The sequence below is a fragment of the Mus musculus genome, chromosome 2 (genome assembly GCF_000001635.26).
Source record: "Mus musculus strain C57BL/6J chromosome 2, GRCm38.p6 C57BL/6J".
Taxonomy (NCBI): domain Eukaryota; kingdom Metazoa; phylum Chordata; class Mammalia; order Rodentia; family Muridae; genus Mus; species Mus musculus.
The window spans coordinates 181250349-181269145 of NC_000068.7; the positions used below are offsets into that span (position 1 = coordinate 181250349).

General features: G+C 43.8%; 1 protein-coding gene across 8 annotated transcripts in view; it reads right to left on the minus strand.

Moving 5' to 3' along the window:
• Positions 1–1100: 1100 nt before the first annotated feature.
• Positions 1101–18797, minus strand: part of Gmeb2 (glucocorticoid modulatory element binding protein 2) — a 36658-nt gene continuing 18961 nt past the window's right edge. For 4 of the 8 annotated variants that reach the window (XM_006500603.2, XM_006500604.2, XM_006500602.2 and 1 more), the window contains exons 3-10: positions 15467–15564; positions 14633–14760; positions 9947–10050; positions 8636–8793; positions 5524–5595; positions 5147–5284; positions 4794–4916; positions 1101–4075 (exon numbers count right to left, since the gene is read on the minus strand). In XM_006500603.2, the coding sequence (XP_006500666.1) occupies positions 3435–4075; positions 4794–4916; positions 5147–5284; positions 5524–5595; positions 8636–8793; positions 9947–10050; positions 14633–14760; positions 15467–15564 (1462 nt within the window). In that variant the 3' untranslated portion in view covers positions 1101–3434. Of the gene's footprint in view, positions 4076–4793; positions 4917–5146; positions 5285–5523; positions 5596–8635; positions 8794–9946; positions 10051–14621; positions 14761–15466; positions 15565–18797 lie in introns of all 8 variants that reach the window. The other 4 variants (XM_006500606.3, XM_011239938.2, XM_011239937.2 and 1 more) reach the window with 4 other exon arrangements.

The following is an 18797-nucleotide window of genomic DNA, read 5'->3' on the forward strand; positions in this document are numbered from 1 at the left end:
CATGAAATGTGATGATAGGAAGGTCCCTTTGCCCATCTGTTGACTCTATTGCAGTGGAACATGCTCATTGAAGAACACTGAATCACAGCAAGTCTTTAGATGGGAAGTAGATATTTGTTTTGGTCCCCCTTAGGAAGTCACACACCCACTAACACCCACCTCACAAAGTCTGTGCCTGCCCCAACTCTCATTAACTGACACGGCATGCTATCTGCCTCTCTGTTCTGTAGGATGATGCAGGAGAGGCCTACCTTTGGTCCCCTAGGAATCATAATACCAAAGAGGGGAACGTGCTGAAGAGGATCTTCAAGAAAGCCGGAGCCGGGCAGTGGTGGCGCATGCCTTTAATCCCAGCACTTGAGAGGCAAAGGCAGGCAGATTTCTGAGTTCGAGGCCAGCCTGGTCCACAAAGTGAGTTCCAGGACAGCCAGGGCTACACAGAAAAACCCTGTCTCTAAAAAACAACAACAACAAAGCCCAAAAAAAAAAAAACAACAGCGCCGGGCAAGGGAAGAACATGGCTAGCTTCAACGGCCTCTCCTAAGAGACAAGGTGAAGTAGTCACTCTAGCTTGATATCCTCGCCTTGTTCTATGTTCCTTATAGCTCTATAATGTCTGACTTGTCTCGTAAGTAGTAAATCTCTGTTGTTTCTGAGCTACCTGTCTCCATAGTCTGATGCAGTGACAGGGAGGCTCACAGAGATGCCTAGCACCTATGCTACGCACACCTGCGCTCTGAGCTGAACACAGAAGCCAAAGGGGACCTGGTGTAGTTATTAAAACTATTTGAACAGGGAGTGGTGGTACACACCTTTAATCCCAGCACTTAGAAGAAAAACAGAGGCAGATGGAATCCCTGAGTCCCAGCCAGCCAGATCTATGTAGAGAGACCCTGTCTCAAACAAACAAAAACAAAAAAGCCTCTGCCATCAACAAAAAACAAAACAAAACAAAAAATCTGCTTGACTTCAGGACCCAGACCATACACAACTGGACTCAGTGGGCAGATGTGTCTGAAGGACCTGTCACAGGGGCACACATGGTTTTACAAGTTAAATTTGGTTTCTTCATAGCTTTCATTACAAGAGACAAACACACGAATTATAAAAGTGTTTTTATTTTAAATCAAAGTACCAAGCAGATACTTGCTAAACACATACAAAGTAGAACTCAAAGAACTCAAACTTGCCCTTCTGCGTGCCTCCTGGGCAGGCATGGAAAGGAGCTTGCACCCTCTGCAAAACCAAATCCTGTCCTATCTTTTCAGAAAACCAAACTGAAAGCAGCCACAAGCACCCGTGTTTGCATGTGGAGGGGGAAGACCTTCCTTCCTGGGTCCTAAATGGCCCAACAAGCAGGGAACACAGCAATAGAAGTCAGTAGGAACCAGAGAGGCAGGTACTAACAGGTGGTGGGGCAGTGATAACACTTCCTCTCCCAGAACTGAGGGTTCCATGCAGACGGGACTATTGGTCCTTCTCTGTCCTGCTAGAAGCTGCCTTGGAGGGTAGGCTGTAGACAGCCTCTGAGGATACTGGGAAGGAGTGCTATGAACTAATTCTGAAGCTGATTTGAGAATTATTTTCGTATGGCTCTGAAATAAATTTCACCTTCCAGTACCTCCATGCTCTAAGGGGCAAGGGCCAAAAATGTTTCAACCTTGCTCTTATGAAGAAAGGGAACTGGCCCACATCCCCCAAAGCAAATGACATCTGGGGCTTGTGCCAAGGAAAGACTCTTGGTTCCTAGGGCAGGAAGGTTTTATTTGTGACATTAATCTAGTCTGAGCTTGTAGAGCAGGGACTTCAAGGAAGTACCCACCCTGCTGGTCCTCCCAATGCCCCTAAAGTCACACAGCTGCATATAACAGGACTTGAAACTCAATGAAAAAATAAAACAAGTTTTTAAAAAGGAGTATATACATAAACAGGTAAACATCTGCTAAACCCAGCTGATTCGTGGCCACAGTGAACAGTGATGGAACAGAGGGAAAACAAGAACCTCAGTAGCATGACATGGGGTGAGAGCAGGGGCAGGGAAGGGCCCAGTCACAGCAATGGTGTAAAAGCAATCTGGGCACTCGAGGGGATGCATGGATGGAAGGACAAGGTAGCCTTCAAAGCAGTGAAATGGGACAGTGGCCCTTCCTGCTGTGGGGCCCTTGAAAGGAAAGCCTTCAATTGACAGAACAGGAGATTCAAGAGACAACTTAGGACTATCCCAGGACATCCTTTACCAAGAGGCCAAAACTTTGTTCCCTGAATTGTTTGGCTCCAAAAACTCTTGCCTAGGTAGCCCCTAGCACAGGCCCAACAGCCTAAAGACAGCCTTCCATGGAACATTTTGGATCCTGTCTTCCAGCTGACCAACCCACCACTCTAAACAGCCTTACATACCCCGGAGCTCTCAGGATAGAGACACTGAGTATTGGCCAGAGAGGCCTAGCTCCACCTCCAGGAGAGGGAGAGATTGGGGGGCGGGGCGGGGGGTGGCAACCATAGGGGAGTACAAGTGCCAGCTGCACACAGAGAGTCATTTAAACTATTCCAAGTCTCAGGCATACCTCCACAAGAATCTTCCAGAGCTTTGTCTCAGGGAAAGACACTACTTAAGACCTCTAGCACCTGGCTAGGTGTGTATATATTGGTGCCCTGGGTCCCTCCTAGAACTGACTTAGGAGCCTAGGCACTCAACATTGTTTTGGTTGAAAACACTATAAATTTGATTTTTCCCTAGAAGGCTACTAAGCAATTCACTTAAAAACACCTGCAGCCCATGTGCAAAGGGGTCTAGAACATGCCAGGTCCATGAGACCCCTTCACCACCTGAGTGCCTGTGGGGTGGGGATGGGGTCCTGACTGGGGTCTGCATTTATCCCCAGGGCATGTTCCCACCAGCGAAGGAACATGGACACTGGCCATACTGAACCAACAGAGAACTGTGGGAAGAGACCAAATCCATAGGATCTATGGCTTCCACACTCAGGCATGCTGCCTAAGACATGTGTCAATAATGTCCCAGCAGGCTCAGCCCCATGGGGGTGCAGGCACTAGGACCTATAATTAGCTGGGCTCTGGTGCTGGCTCTGTAGCTGTACCAGAAGCACCCAGGCCTCCTCCTGGTCAGTGACCCTCTGGTTCCTGCTCAAGGCCCAATGTGTAAACAGGATTAATAAGCAACAGATGGAAAAGAGTATTTCCCACAAAAAAAGGGGAGGAAGTTTATATGTTGAAGACAGATTTTCCAGGTTGCTGGCAACATTCTGCCCCCTTTTCTTCTCTTGATTCATCCGGCAATCCTCTCTTTGGTTCAGCCCATCAGACCTGCTTGTGCTGAGCCAGCCCTGTGGCCTGTGTCCGTAGTGGCCTCTGCCTGCAGTGGCCTGAGGAGAGGCAGCCAGCCCATCTTGGAAGGATTTTACCCTCCCTGCCAGCTACTTCTGCTCATGGTCCTCTGCTACAGCAGCCACCTCAATAGTGGCCGTGTGCTCCTCAGGTCCAGTGGCAGTTGCTGTAGGCATTGTCACAATGGTGCTGCCTGCAGGTGATGCCTGAGCCACATTCTGTAGGGTGGGTCCCAGGCCAGGCAGGGTGAGCAGCTGCAAGGGGCTGACTACCTTCAGTACTGTGCTGCCATCCTGCATGGCGGCTGTGCTCAAAACTGTGAGGCTGGAAGTGTCCGGATGGATCTCGACTGCGTTGGGGAAGGTAGAGCCAGAGGAGGCCAGAACTGTGTAGCCTCCGAGCAGTGGGGAGGCCGGTGAACTGGCTGGGGCAGCTTGAGGAGAGCCCTTGCCCAGGACAGTGGAGGGCAGTGTAGATACTACTTTGCCCAGTGGCACACTGGTCAACTGGGACACAGGCATTCCTGGACTCAAAGCAATCTGTGCAGACTGTGTGAGCACCTGGGAAGCCATAGCAGCTGGTCCAGATGTAGCCCGGGCGAGACGGGGCCGCTTCATAGGGGATGGCAATGGAACCGGGGTCAGCGTCATGAGCACATTGCTGAGGTGCTGGGACTTGTGCTTCAGCTCCTTGGCACGGCGGCGATGTTCATCACACTGCTGCTCCAGGGCTGCAGGAGACACACAGCATCACCACAGACAACAGGGATGGGGACAGATAGTATTCTCACGAGGAAAATGCAGACATGTACAATCAGTGAGCAGATTATAGACCAACAGCACCCAGATGACTAGAGGGCTGCTGGCCAAAGGTTGGCAAGGTTGGCAGCAGTGGGTCCCTTAATGGCCCTCAGGATGACCCAAGGCTCCAGTTCCAAAGTGGAAGTGCTATAAGAAAAACCTTCTCCTCAGCACCAATGTGTTATAGTGACTTTCACATGAAAGTTGTTAGACCAAAGCAACCAAAATGCCTATTACACACACACACACACACACACACACACACACACACAGTCATATGAAGGGCATACAATTAAGTGCAATCACTAGGGAAAGTTTATTACTAATACACTAACACCACAGGACAATCCAGCTCTGGCTGGAGCAGGTGTTTTTTCCATTTCCCTGTCCTAGTCCTTTAAATTAAATAACTTGGTTCATCACAAAAAGGTAACAAACAGTGACCTGTGCTTTCTGAACTGACAGGGTCAGACCACAGCCACTGGAGTTTTACTGATTTTTCTATGTATGATGTCTAGTGTTGTTCTGACTTCTTAGTCCTCAAATGAAAAGTTCACCTATGCAGCCATGTCTCAAAAAAGTATGTGGAGACACAACTAGAGAGCTGAGCCTACAGCTCCTCAAACCCCACACTGCTGCTGGGCATACCTGCCAGGTCCCGTGCATACTGTTCCCGGGAACGATCCATCTGACACTTGTGGCTGGCCAGTACCTTCTTCACCAGATCCAGCATGCCAAAGTTTTGCACGATGTTGTTGAGGAGGACAGCATCTGAAAGGGACAACACCAACACTTAGTAAAAATCTAGGCTACTCCTAGAGTTCCTGAACTCCAGTGCTGGGCTGGCTCCTGATGGACCTCTTATGGAAGGAGCCAACTCTAAAGATTCTCCTACTGACAACGCCCCTCAGCACAATAGGGTCCTGTGTTCAGGTTCGGATTCCATCCCAGCCACACAGCAGGGCCTGGGGCTAGCGGGAGGGAGAAACAGGCCCTCTTACCTCGGAGCTGCAGGGGTGGGTCCTGCACTCGCTGCTGCAGGCCTTTCATGGTTTCCTCTAGCTCCTGTTGAAATTCCTGTATGACTTCATCCAGTAAGCCCGCATCCTTTAATCCCCGCCAGAATGCAAATGTGTCATCTATGATGGAGAAAGAGACAGGTAGACAGGATACAAATCAATGAATAGAGTAACTAACAACAGGAAGCAGTAAAGGACATCACCTCAGAAGGTCAGCACATAAAGCATCGAGTTTCATATTATAGCCCACAAACCTAGCATGTCAGTGGTTGGATCCTAAACCCAGCTAGGATCAGATCATGGGTAGATAGTTCCAGCCACGGGCCCACCCATAATCCTGAGAAGCTGAGAAAATATACCTCCAATGGTTGTGGTCCAGTCACCAGGGTCCTCACAGGTCTCTATGGTGATGGTGGCAGGTGAGCCATTCACTGCAGGTAAGGCAGAGTTGTGGGTGAGTGTTGCTCTACATTACAGCCCCCAGAGCTTTAAGTCCTAAGAATCCTTCTAAGGTTCCATCTGAATCCTGTCACCCATTTTCACAGAACCGATAAGCACAATACACTAGTAATTCTCTACTTCATAAAAAGTACTTCTCTACTTCACAGTGAGTTTATTTTCAATCACAGATGTCTTTAAACACACAAAGAACAGAAAAACACCCTCTGAGCTATCATTCAACTTCAGCAGCTCCCAACATTTTGCTTCTCTTGTTCTATGTGCAAGTCCCTGCAACTGAGCCTTGGGAAGGAAATAGGCCCGGGGAGCTAGGTCTCTGCCCACCTTGCCTCTCTCTCTGCCCTATGGGTCACTCTTACCTCATCTAAATTTGACTGATGCCAGAACAATCCTTTTATATTAAAAGAGAGATAAACCATCCATTCTAGTACATTACCAAGCCCATTGCTGATACTACAAACTCGACCGTATAGCATATAGTAACCATATAGTAATTGGAAGCTCTGCAGTTCTGAGCAAGGCTTCATACACAGATCGAGCACAGAGGCAGACCCAGAAGCAGACATATTCCAGAAACTTTCCACTCCTCAATGCTGTAATACTTGTGAGTCATGTATGCATGAAATCAACTGAACAGAAACACTTCTCCTTACACATATGATATTAAAGCCAGAGACTCACTGAAATCCTAACTAGGGCTGGTGAGATGGCTCAGTGGGTAAGAGCACCCAACTGCTCTTCCGAAGGTCCGCAGTTCAAATCCCAGCAACCACATAGTGGCTCACAACCATCCGTAAGGAGATCTGACTCCCTCTTCTGGAGTGTCTGAAGACAGCTACAGTGTACTTACATATAAATAAAAAAAAGAAAGAAAGAAAGAAAGAAAGAAAGAAAGAAAGAAAGAAAGAAAGAAAGAAAGAAAGAAACCCTAAGCTAAAAACTAAATAACCAGAAAAGCTAAGTCCTAACCCCAATTCTATCTTTCTAAGGCACTACAGCCTTGATTAGAGGGTTCAGAAAGCCTTCTTATTCTGTCAGGAGATGACACTAGCAGCTCCTATTTGCCCTGGCTGACAGTCACCGACACTCAATGTTCTTTTTCTCGGGAACCACTATTTATTGACTATTTACTGTAAAAGCTATTGTATACATTTCTTTTTTTTGCATGAGACCTACAAAATAATTCCATGAAGTTGGTATGCTGGTTAACATTTCACTAAGGCTTGCAAGAATAAACTAACAGATGTTCTTCCAGTCATGATGTAGCTAAACACTGACAAACACATCATCAGTTGGAAACGTTATAAGGTTGAAAATGCATTTAATATATTTGTCCACCAAATACCATAGTTTAGCTAACTCCGAGTATACTTAAAACACCTCACTAGCCTCTGAAGGGCTGTGACTAATTTTAATAAGGGAAGCCAAGTCAGCCACCAAGACCTGGACTGCTCACCCCACACACTGCCTTTTGTTTTAATGTATCCCCAGAAGAGCTCTGTCCTGACCTCCTATTATACCTGGTGCTTTGGGTCCAGAAAGGAGCTAAGCAAAAGACACTGTCAGATCATGGTAAACCATAAACATGGACTAAGGACAGAGCTAACAAAAGTCAGTCTCTGACCTATGACCCTAGGCTTCTGAAGAGGAGAATGCACCACTGTCAGAAGAGCTGAACCCTAACTCTGACTCTGCCAAATCTTGACCAACTAGCCTACAACAAAGCACTTTGAAGAACAAAGGAAGAACTCATAGGACCTCATTCTTCCCCATCCCCAGATGAGGTTCAATTGGCCTGGTTAAACAGAGGTCATAAATCTATCATTTGGAAGTACATGTCAGCTTAACACTGTAGAATGATAGCTAAGTGACACTGCCAAGAAAAACAAAACAGCTCAATTTCACCAGATAACACAACAAGGAGCTCAAATCCCAACTTTATTCTCACTTCCACTTACAAAAATTCTCTCTCAAAACTGGACAAATTTCTAGCAAACTGCAGGGCGGTAGTAGTGCACGCTTTTAGTCCCAACACTTGGAGGCAGAGGTAGGTAGATTTCTGTGAGTTCGAGGTCAGTCTGATCTACTGGGCTAGTTGCAGGACAGCCGGGGCTACACAGAGAGACTCTGCCCCAAAAAACCACGAGGGGAGAGGGGATATAAAAGTCAGCCTTCCTACAACCCTGAAGGGTAGATATCAACAGAGAAGAACGTCCTACATTGTCACCCAAAATCAAAATGGCAAGAAAGACCTGCATCCAGGTCCCAGTAAGAGATCTAAAAAAGACAGTTTTTCAAAGCACCAAGAACCAAGGAACATGTATCTCCAATCCAGGCAAACTTTGAGTGGGAGAGAGCAGGCCTGGGGACATAGGCCGTCCATAACCATTCTTTATATATACACCCTTCTACATGTGAATTACTATTTTAAAATGAAAATAGCCGGGCGGTGGTGGCACACGTCTTTAATCCCAGCACTTGGGAGGCAGAGGCAGGCGGATTTCTGAGTTCGAGGCCAGCCTGGTCTACAGAGTGAGTTCCAGGACAGCCAGGGCTATACAGAGAAACCCTGTCTCAGAAAACAAAACAAAACAAAACAACAACAACAAAAAGAAAATAACAGAAATGTTTTAAGACTCCCTAAGAGCAGACAGGTGGCAGTGGTACATGCCTTTAATCCCAGCAGTTAGGAGGCAGAAGCAGGCAGATCTCTCTAAGTTCAAGGCCAAACTGGCCTACAGAGTGAGTTCCAGTATAGCCAGGGCTACACAGAGAAACCCTGTCTTGAGAAAAAAAAAAAAACAAACCAAACCAAAAAACAAACAGGCAAAAGATTCTCCATTAGCAAAACCAACAAATTCCCACATGTGCTTCCAGGAAGGCTACAAAGAAGGCTGACCTAACACTGTAGTGCCCCATGTGGAAGAGAACAGACAAGGTATATGGCAGCCAGAAAGGACTGGTCAGGATAGCTGCAATTGACCTGCAAGACTGACAGCCTCGTGCACCTACCATCAGCTGCAGCTGGTGTGAGTGGGATGTATTCTGTGGATGTAGGACTGCTCAGGGATACACGTGCCCCTGAAAGGTCAATCTTCGTGCTGCGGCAAGTATTAGAGCAGACCTTGTCATGCTGGTAGAAGTCTAGCTCTCCAGAGTCCATGATCTTCCTGTAGAGAGGCCAGAGCAGTTCAGGTGAGACCTAACTAAAAATATCTCATCTACTGTCTAACTGCAGGGGCCAAACTTGCCAACTGGTTCCACTGAGGTAGAAGATGGGCTGCAACTTTCACTGTGCACAAAGCAGAACAGATGGCACCACCACCCCAGGCTACCCACACAGCATTCTATCCACATGAGGGAGATGAAAACACTAGCTAGCAAGTATCTATACTGTGAGCTTGGACCTAGGGAGCAGGCCCACAGCTAACAAAGGTGGTGACTAGCTTGGTACTGAAGAAGAGAGGTAGGAATCATTTCCAGGGACACAGCCTTACCTTTTAGAAGGACTGAAAGGGAGTTGCTCAAAGCTTAAATGAAGATAATATCTAAAGCCACAGTCACTTATTTTCACCCACCAGGGTCTTGCCTTCTAAATACTTCCTCTTGTCTCTTTGAGGTCTTGGATTAAACTTGACCAGTTTCAGCAAGCCTATTATGACCCATAAACAGAAGGCCAGAGGCTCTAGCTATACTTAGCCTATGGGCAGTACTGGCCTGAGACAATTCTAACATACCTCCCTCAGACTGTGGTCTCAACAGCTATCCCATCAGACATATCCTAGATAACAGGGAATCTTGGAAATATAAGGCTGAGCGCTATGAGAAAGGATTCAGAGCTGATTTCTCTAAGGCTAAGTTGTGACTACTCTGACAGAAAACAGAATAACCGAGGGAGTGGCTGCTTAGGAAGTGAGGTGGCACTGGCTGCTGCAATACTCCTAACAGAGCATGCTAAATTCCAGATACATAGATATGGATATGGCTCCTGGGTCATAAAAAAAAGTGAGCCTGACATGTCCTAAGTACCTGTGCACTTTGCAAGGGACTTTAATGAAAGACAGAAGTAAAGGGTAGCATAAAGAGCTGTTAAAAAAGTAAGCCTAAATGTTTATCTATGCACAAACACCAGATTATATCCTTAAGTTTTAACAGTGACATATTCAAATTATAAACACATCACCATCACCACTACCACCAAGTAAAGAATTAGTGGAAATTAAAATAAACAACTAAAATGCTCCATCTTCACAAATCTAAAATCAAATGAAAAAGCAATGGCTACAAACCCCTCCCATCATCTCAGACTCGTCAGATGCCCACCTGAGCATGATGCCATTCATCCGGATGGCTCTCTTCCAATCCTTCAAGGTAGATTTCCCTGCCAGGTGCACAAACTCCTTTGGGCTGATCACATGTTCATCATACTAGAAAGAAACACAGTAGAGGACCTTCTCAGCCTGACACGGGCCTGGTGACAGTAGAGGACCTTCTCAGCCTGACACAGGCCTGGTGACACTGCAGCACAGCCTGTTCTCCCTTCCTGCTCCAGCCTGCACTAGAGGTTCACAGCAAGAAAGACAACCATGCTCTATCAGCCACAGGTCTCAGTATAGAACACTCTGATATAGTGCTCTATTGGAATATCCCCAGTAGCCAGTTCTCTACCGGATTCTTGGCATGCTACGCCCCACAAAAGTATATTATGTAGGAGATGAGGGTCAAACCACAGCAGAGAAGAGAGCTTATGTACTCTTATACTAGAAAGAACACAGCAAATCTCTTTCTTATGGATAACTTATTCCTTTAGTGATATTCACCCATATCATATCAGAAAAACATGATATTAATCAAAACACAAGCATATAGCCTGCCAATGGATGATACCTTGTCTGGACGAGCCCACTAAGAAGCCACAGAAATGTAAAATGCACAGTGCTCTGTCTTGCATAGTGCTTACACATGTCCACCTCAAAGTCAGGAGAACCACATTCTTGACTCAACAGTGTTCTATGGTTTGCTAAGGCAGAAAGCGTAGAAAAGTAAAACATACTATTCATTTTTCTTAAGCAAGCAATGACTAGAACCAAAGAATTAAAATAAAGTTTGGATGGACCAGTTTCTGCAGGTAGCATGGTCACAACTGTCATGACCATCTGCTGGTAGGAGGGATGTACCTGAGTCCCTGATAACCAACAGAAATTCTCTTCACACTGCTGATCAAAGCAGCACTGGAAGACCACAGGAGTGCCCAGCATCCAGCCTTTCATCCTGCAAGTGATTACCTCTGCTCATGTGATCTTGCCTTCCTGGCCTGTTCACGTCTGGTGCTCTGGTTCCAGGAACCTATTCTGCTTGCTACCCCTTTCCTTTCCTCCTCTCATGTGGGATAATGGTGCGCTCCATCTCTCGTCTTCGAGCTCTATGCTGGGCCCTGAGCATATTATGCCTTGACTTTTAAAGGACACTAGCCACTGCGCATTACTGTGTAGTTAGTATTCCCCTCTATGTAATTGTTTATTTACTTGCTTATTTGTGTTTGAGATAGGATCTTGCTATGTATGCTTGGTAATTACTATGTAGTCTAGGCTGGTCTCAAGCTCACAGTCACCCTACTGCACTGGTTATGTTATCTCTTCACATCAATAAAAAAGTAACTAAGACATTCGCCAAACTTGGATCTCACTAATTTGAAAGACTAGTTAGCCACAAGCCCCATAGATTTTCCTGTCTCTGTCTCTTTAGTGTTGGAATGACAGTATGCACCATGATGTTTTCTTAAAAAAAAAAATATGGTTCTAGGACTTTAAAAAAAAAATTATAAGTTAATTACAGTATTTCTCCATTCCCTTTCTTCTCTCCAAATTCTCCCATATACCCTTCTCTGTTCTTCTTCAAATTTATAGCCTCTTTTCCTACAAATTATTATTGCATGCATATATGTCTATATATATATATCTAAATATAACCTGTTCAGTCCATAAACTGTTACTTGTACATATGTTTTCAGTGATAGACAACTAATTGGCATGATCTTCTCTAGGGAAGATCACCTCCCCCACTCCCAGTTTTCCTAAGTAGCCTACAATTCTTTGTGTATGGTTGGAGGCTCTGTGGATTTTCTCTATCCAGTTTAGTATGTTCATTGGTGTCATCCTTTTTCAGATAATGTTTGAGTCATGTAGGTGAGACTTTATAACTGTAGCTTTTGATATTACTAGAAGACACAATCTCATAGCAAACCTGCTGAGGGTGCTAGGGATTTTAACTCAGATTTTCAATCATGCATGGCAAACCCTTTACTAACCAAGCTATCAAGCTATCTCCTGATCACAAAATATGTTTTTTTTGTTTTTTGTTTTTTTTTAGGTAGTACTGGAGACTGAATCTAGGGTCTTTTGGTTGCTAGAGAAGTGTGTGTGTAGACTCACATGCATATGCATTGAATTTGCCTAAAATAACACTATAGTTCAACATCAGAATGCAAGCGAAGTAACTCAACTATGGGGTAGCCAGTACAAGAGCATTTGCCAGCTCTTTGGCAGAGATTGGAATGGCTAAGGATTATCAACTGAAGGCTCAAAGACTTTAGAGCAGTTGTTCTCAACTTGCTAGTCACAACTCCTTTGGGGGGGGGGTGTCAAACAACCCTTTCACAGGGATTGCATATCATGATTTATAACAGTCGCAAAATTACATAAAGTAGCAATGAAAATAATGTGATGGTGGGGAGTTACCACAACATGAGGAACTGCATTAAAGGGTTGCACGCAACATTGGGAAGGTTAAAAACAAATAAAAAAAAAAAAAGATTTATTCATTTATGTGAGTATATTATCACTCTATTCAGACACACCAGAAGAGGGCATTAGATCCCATTACAGATGGTTGTGAGCCACTATGTGGTTGCTGGGAACTGAACTCAGGACCTCTGGAAGAGCAGTCAGTGCTCTTAACTAACCACTGAGCCATCTCTCATCCTGAAAACAAATACTTTAGATGCTTGTAGCTCATGGAAGCCTAAATGAAGATTTCCTTGCAAGTTGTAGAATTTACTTTCTGTCTTGTGTCACAAGTTTTAAAGTATCACAGCTTATATCATAATCTGGAGTCTGCTTTTTAACTTCACACATTTATGCAATAAATTGAAAAGGTGGGTGAGGGGGACCTTATTTTACTCAAGAATTGTTATTTGTTTCTCTCTTGTCATGCTAGGATTAAACTCAAGGCCATGTACATGCTGAACAAATCATCAGCCACTGAGCTCCAGCCCACTTTATTTATTTTAACATTAAATTATTTCAGATGGGCGCCTTTCTGTTTATCTGGGAATCCTTTAGGTCTTTCAAAAGACAGACTGCAGTTTTCCCTCCTTATGAAGTCTTCGGCCTCCTTCCTTGCAGACAGATTTGCCATCTCTTTTCCTCCTACTTTCTCCTGCCACTTTCTTATATCTATGAACTGAGCTTTGGATTTAGTCTTTGGTTCTATTCTCCCAATCACTAATCTCCTCTTCAGCTATGTCTAATCTCTGAAACTGATCCCTCAAATATTTGGTTTTAATTCTATCCATTTCTAGGTCTGTTTTTTGTCTAATAGCTTATGTTTCACTCATGTTCAGGCTTAATTATTTAGAGTTGGGAGATGGCTCAGTCAGTAAAGTGCTTGCTGCACAAACATAAGGGATCTGTTTGGATCCCCAGTACTAACATAAAAAACTGGGTACAGTGGTATATGTCTGTAATCCTAGTTATGAGCTCATTCTGTACCTATACATGTTCACCCAAGGCACCTTGTCCCCTGTGTCCAGTGCTCTGATTTTCTTTCTATGCAAGGCACTCTTTTTCCCTCCTTAGAACTTTGTAAAAATTATAAAAGGTAAAGGTGATTTCTTGAAAGAGGACTTTTCAACTATTTCTGTCAATTTTGGGGAGAAGTCAGGCCAGAAATTACTTAAAACTCTTCTCTGATGGAGGTTCTAATCATACTGCCACAGGCCAATGTTCTAAAGAGCAAGATTCTGCTTTCATTGCTTGGAAAGCCATGAAAACCAGGAAAACCTGGAAGCCAGCATTCTGTTCAGGGTGGACAGCGGAGGGCCGATGTCATGAATCTCATCAGCACCAATCTTAGAGGCCAGCCCCCCACTAAAACATTCCATGAGGAACCCCAGGTTTCACTTTCTTGACCCAGCAGAGAAAAGTGAGATGACCATGTCTTGAGCGAGAGCGAGACTCAGCATTCTGTCTGTGTACTCACCCACACTCAGGTCTTGGGACTGATAACTTTTAACTTTCTACCTTAAAATAGCTTTGTGGAGGGACAGAGAGATGGTTCAGCAGTTGAGAATACTTATTTCCTTGCAGAGGACCTACATTCAATTCCCAGAACCCACATAATAGATCACAACCATTCATAACTCCAGTTCTAGGGAATTTGATACCCTCTTCTGGCCTCCTCAGGAAATAGGTATGCATGTGGTGCACATAGGATAAATAAATTTAAACCAGCTTTATGAATACATCTTAGTGATCTGTTTCAATATAAGAGATGATTTTAGGTACTAACCTACCATGTTGCCAGAAAGAGAATACCTTTCCCACTCAACATCCCCTAGCTACTAAAGGAGTCTCTTCAGAGCACATCTCAGTCTGTCAAACAAAGCCACTTGCACTTCAGAGGCCATAGCTTCTACCAAATACCTAACCAAAATAATTGTACTTAATATAAATAAGAAAAATGACAAGAATTACACTGTCATAAACTTATCCTCCAAATTAGGTATTTCTTCTCACTCACCTGTCTCTGTTGCTCAGCTCAGTCAAAATTACTACTGCTTTTTTTTCCTCGCTGCATTCATCAGTCCCAGAGATTATCTGCTGTGCCTCCTGTCTCCCCAGGCCCATGAGATTCAGCCTCCAGAGCAGTGTCCAGTGTAGGCAGATGCTACCCCCAACCCCCAAACAGGAGGAAGTGCAGGTAAAGGTGTGCGCCTCACCTGACCCTCACCTGAACACATTTCACATTGATGCCAGGGCACACAAACTTCCTCCAAATGAGGTTAGCTCTGCTGTCTCCGCAAGTGATGGGGTACACAATTTCAGCCTCTAAGTTCTCCCCCTCTTCAGCCATCTTCACTTCTCACAGACACATGGACAAGAAAAAGTAGAAACAGAAAATGAGTTACAAACTTTCCAAAGCATTTCCTATAAATGTGGAAAATAGCCACCAACCTGAAACTGAAAGGAGATCCAAGAAGGCCTGAAACAGAGCCTAGGAGTAGGGGTTCCCACCAATCCCAAGAAGAATTTCAAATGAATCCATAAAACAGACTTAACTAGTTATCAGTAACTATTAACCACAATATTAATATAAGCTCATTAAACAATGCCCAACTGAAGAACCATGTTAGAAGACAAAATCAAGCCATAGTTGAAACACTGTTAGGGAAACAAGTCTTAGGTATCCCAATTCTTTAATCTGGATGACACAAGGTTTCATATATATTAAAAGAACACCTACAATCACTCACTGGTAGTCAGAGGAAACAGGGGGGAGACTGTAGCAAGACAACAAAATACAAAAGAGGACAAAGCTACAAGACTTAGGGTGACTCTTCTTTCTTTTTTCCATCAGTGGCTGGTAGAAGTAGTTCTTATTTCAGATACAGTGTGACCCTCCTCCTTAAGAAGATCCAGGACCTGATCTCTTATATGTTGGGGAACAACCTGCTTAGCCTTGGCTGCTACCTCAATTTCTGGACTGTCCAATCTCTGCAACCAAGAGTAGGCAGAAGGCAGGCTTCCCACCTAATACATCTTTCCAGCCAATAGGGTTTCCTACCTAACACGGCTTCCTTGAGCTGTGAGGAGGCTGTAAAAGCAGCAGCAGCTGCAGCTGCTGCATTTTCTGTTTCCATGTTATCTTCTGTCAAATCACCCCTGGTAGACAGAGAAAAAGAACATCAGAATCACCAAGTGCATACTTTGTAGCCTCTAGCACACCTATAGCATGGAAGGATGACTGTTTTTACTGACAAACCAATTATACTTTTCTAACTTTATTCAGAAATTGTGGTGACTCCACAGTCAGAGAAGAATGTACAGACAAGTGCCTATGTCACTCTGAGGAGAAGAGGTAGCCTGCATTATCTGTTCCAGTTTTGCCTCCAGTGCCCAGAATGGCAATGGACAAGCAAAGCCAATGTCAGGAACTTATAGAAGTAACAAATGCTTATGTGGGAATTCAAAACACTTCTTTCTTTCCTGAGTAAAGTTTTCTATTTCCAATATAATAATTTCATATTTTTACCAAAGTTTCTAAAAATATAAAATTTATATAGCTTTAGAAATCAAACTCTGAGCCATATACTCAGAAAACACAAAATTTTTGAAAAAAGAAAAAATTCACTTTGACCAACCCTAATCTCATACCAAAATAAATTATTAGCAAACCAAAAGCAAAGGCAAAAGGTAAAACCATATAGTACTGAAACATTTGTAAAAGGAGAAACTGGGCTGGAGAGATGGCTCAGCAGTTAAGAACACTGACTGCTCTTCTGAAGGTCCTGAGTTCAAATCCCAGCAACCACATGGTGGCTCACAACCATCTGTAATGAGATCTGATGCCCTCTTCTGGTGTGTCTGAAGACAGCTACACTTACATATGACAATAAATAAAAAATAAAATAAAATGAAAAAGGAGAAACTTAGTAGTAGTAGTTATAAAATAGTAACAGTTTCTCTTACATACATAATTGAAAATCACAAAAGGGATACCTTTAGCTTAAAAATTCAAACACCTGAGGATGCCTCTCAGCTCAGAAGACCTGGGTAACATGCACAAAGACCTAGATTTGATTTCCCAGTAACACATAAAACTGGGCATGGTGGTACATGCCTGCAGTCTCAGAAGTCGAAGTAGCCAGAGAATTTGAAGGCCATCCTCAAAAATACAGTACATTTGAGGCTAGCCTGTGTTACAAGATCCTATTCCAAAATAAACAATCAAAAATAGAAGCCAGGGCCAGTGAGATAGCTCAGCAGGTAAAAGCACTTATTGCCAAAACCAACAACCGTAGATCAATCCTCAGAACCTAGTCTTCTGACCTCCATGTGTGCATTGCACACATACACACACACACACACACACACACACACACACACAATTTAATTGATTAATTTAAAAAATAGAAGCCAGGGTAGCAGCATATACTGATGATTCCAATACTCAAGAGAAGAAACAGGGGATTACTCTAAGTTCCAGAGAAGCCCAGCCTACTTGGCTCATTCTAGACTATCTGGGGCTACACAAGACCCCACCTCAAACATCCTCCAAAATTAAAAGGAAATTAATAAATAAAATTAGGAGCTAAGGAGATGACTCAAAGGTTCAGAGTCCTTGCTACTTTTACCAAGGACCGTGATTCAATCCCAGCACCCCTGTGGTAGTTCACAACTACCTATAACTTAAGTTGCAGGGCTCCAGTGCCCTCTTCTGACCTTTATGAGCACTATACATGCAGGCAAAAGACACATATATACATATACAATAAAAATGTAAAACTCAAAAAAAGCATCCAGAGCCTCATACCATCCACAGCCACATGTTTTTCTCTTGCTTTTGTATAATACTTTTAAATGCCAGACTCTGAATTGGTCATTTTATTTATTTTTTGTTATTTTTAATTAAAATGCATAATAAAAGATAAAAAAATGTAAAACTCTGTTTCTTTGTTTTGTTTTGAGACAGGCTCTGACTATGTAGCTTTAGCTGGTCTTGAACTCACAGAGATCTACCTTCCTCTGTCCCCCAAATGCTAAGCTTAAAGGTGTACACTCACTCACTCAATCTATCAATAAAATTAAGGTCTTAGGTTGGTGAGAAAATCCCTAGAACCTATGTAAAAGTGGAAGGAAGAACAAACTACTCCAAGTTGCTTTCTGATTTCCACGTAAATACCATGGCACACATGTAATAAATTAAAAACAACAAAACCCCTTTTAGTATGTGTGGGGGGTGGGGTGGGGTGGAACACCATAAAAAATTTTGTTGTTGTTTTTTGTTGGGTTTTTTTTTTTTTTTTTTTTGGTTTTTCAAGACAGGGTTTCTCTGTGTAGCCCTGGCTGTCCTGGAACTCACTCTCGGACTCAGAGATCCTCCTGGTCGTGGGCTTCATTGTTTTTCAGCCATGGTGAGGCAGAATATTGTGGCAAATTGACAAGACAGGGCAAAGCTGCTTCCTGTGCTGGGATTAAAGGTGTCCACCTCCACCACCCAGTCCTATAAACAACTTTTTAAAAGAGAAAACACAAGAACATTACCAGAGCCAGCAGAAACCTGTGAAGAGATTGTTTCTATTTCCTAAGAAATGCAAATAAAGCCCGTGGTGAGAGCTGGGATGCTCAGTGGTAGAGTGTTTACCGAGTGTTATCAAGGACCTGGGTTCAATTTCCAGCACTGGGAGTAAAAAAAAGATGAGTGAAAAACTACTTTCACCTAGATGGTCCAAAGATGGATGTATCTATCACCAAGATATTTGTGGGAAAAGGTTGATGGACTAACTAGAACAGGAGTGGAACAGCAGCATAGCAGCATAGCTAGAAACACCCAAGAGGGCTCATGTCATGGTTAGATATAAAGTAGCTGTTGAAGGCTTAGTTCCCAATATAGCAGTTTTAAGAGCTGGAATTTTTTTGTTGTTGTTTTTTGGTTTTTCGAGACAGGGTTTCTCTGTGTAGCCCTGGCTGTCCTAAAACTCACTCTGTAGACCAGGCTGGCCTCGAACTCAGAAATCCACCTGCCTCTGCCTCCGAAGTGCTGGGACTAAAGGCGTGCGCCACCACTGCCCAGCAAGAGCTGGAACTTTTGGAGGAAGTGATTGGATCATGAAGGCTCTGACTTTATCTGATTAATCACTTGATGGATGATAATATGATGGCATTATTAAGAGGCTGTAAAAGTAAAGTCTAATTTTAAAAAGCAGAACATTGGGAGTATGCTTTAGAGGGATGTAGCCTGTCCCGAGATCTTCCTGTCATTTTCTGTCTCCTAGCTGGCAGGGAATGAGCAACTTTGCCCTGTCATGTCCATTTGTCACAATATTCTACCTCATCATGGCTGAAAAAACAATGAAGCCCACTACCATGCTCTGAAATCACTGAAGTTATAAACT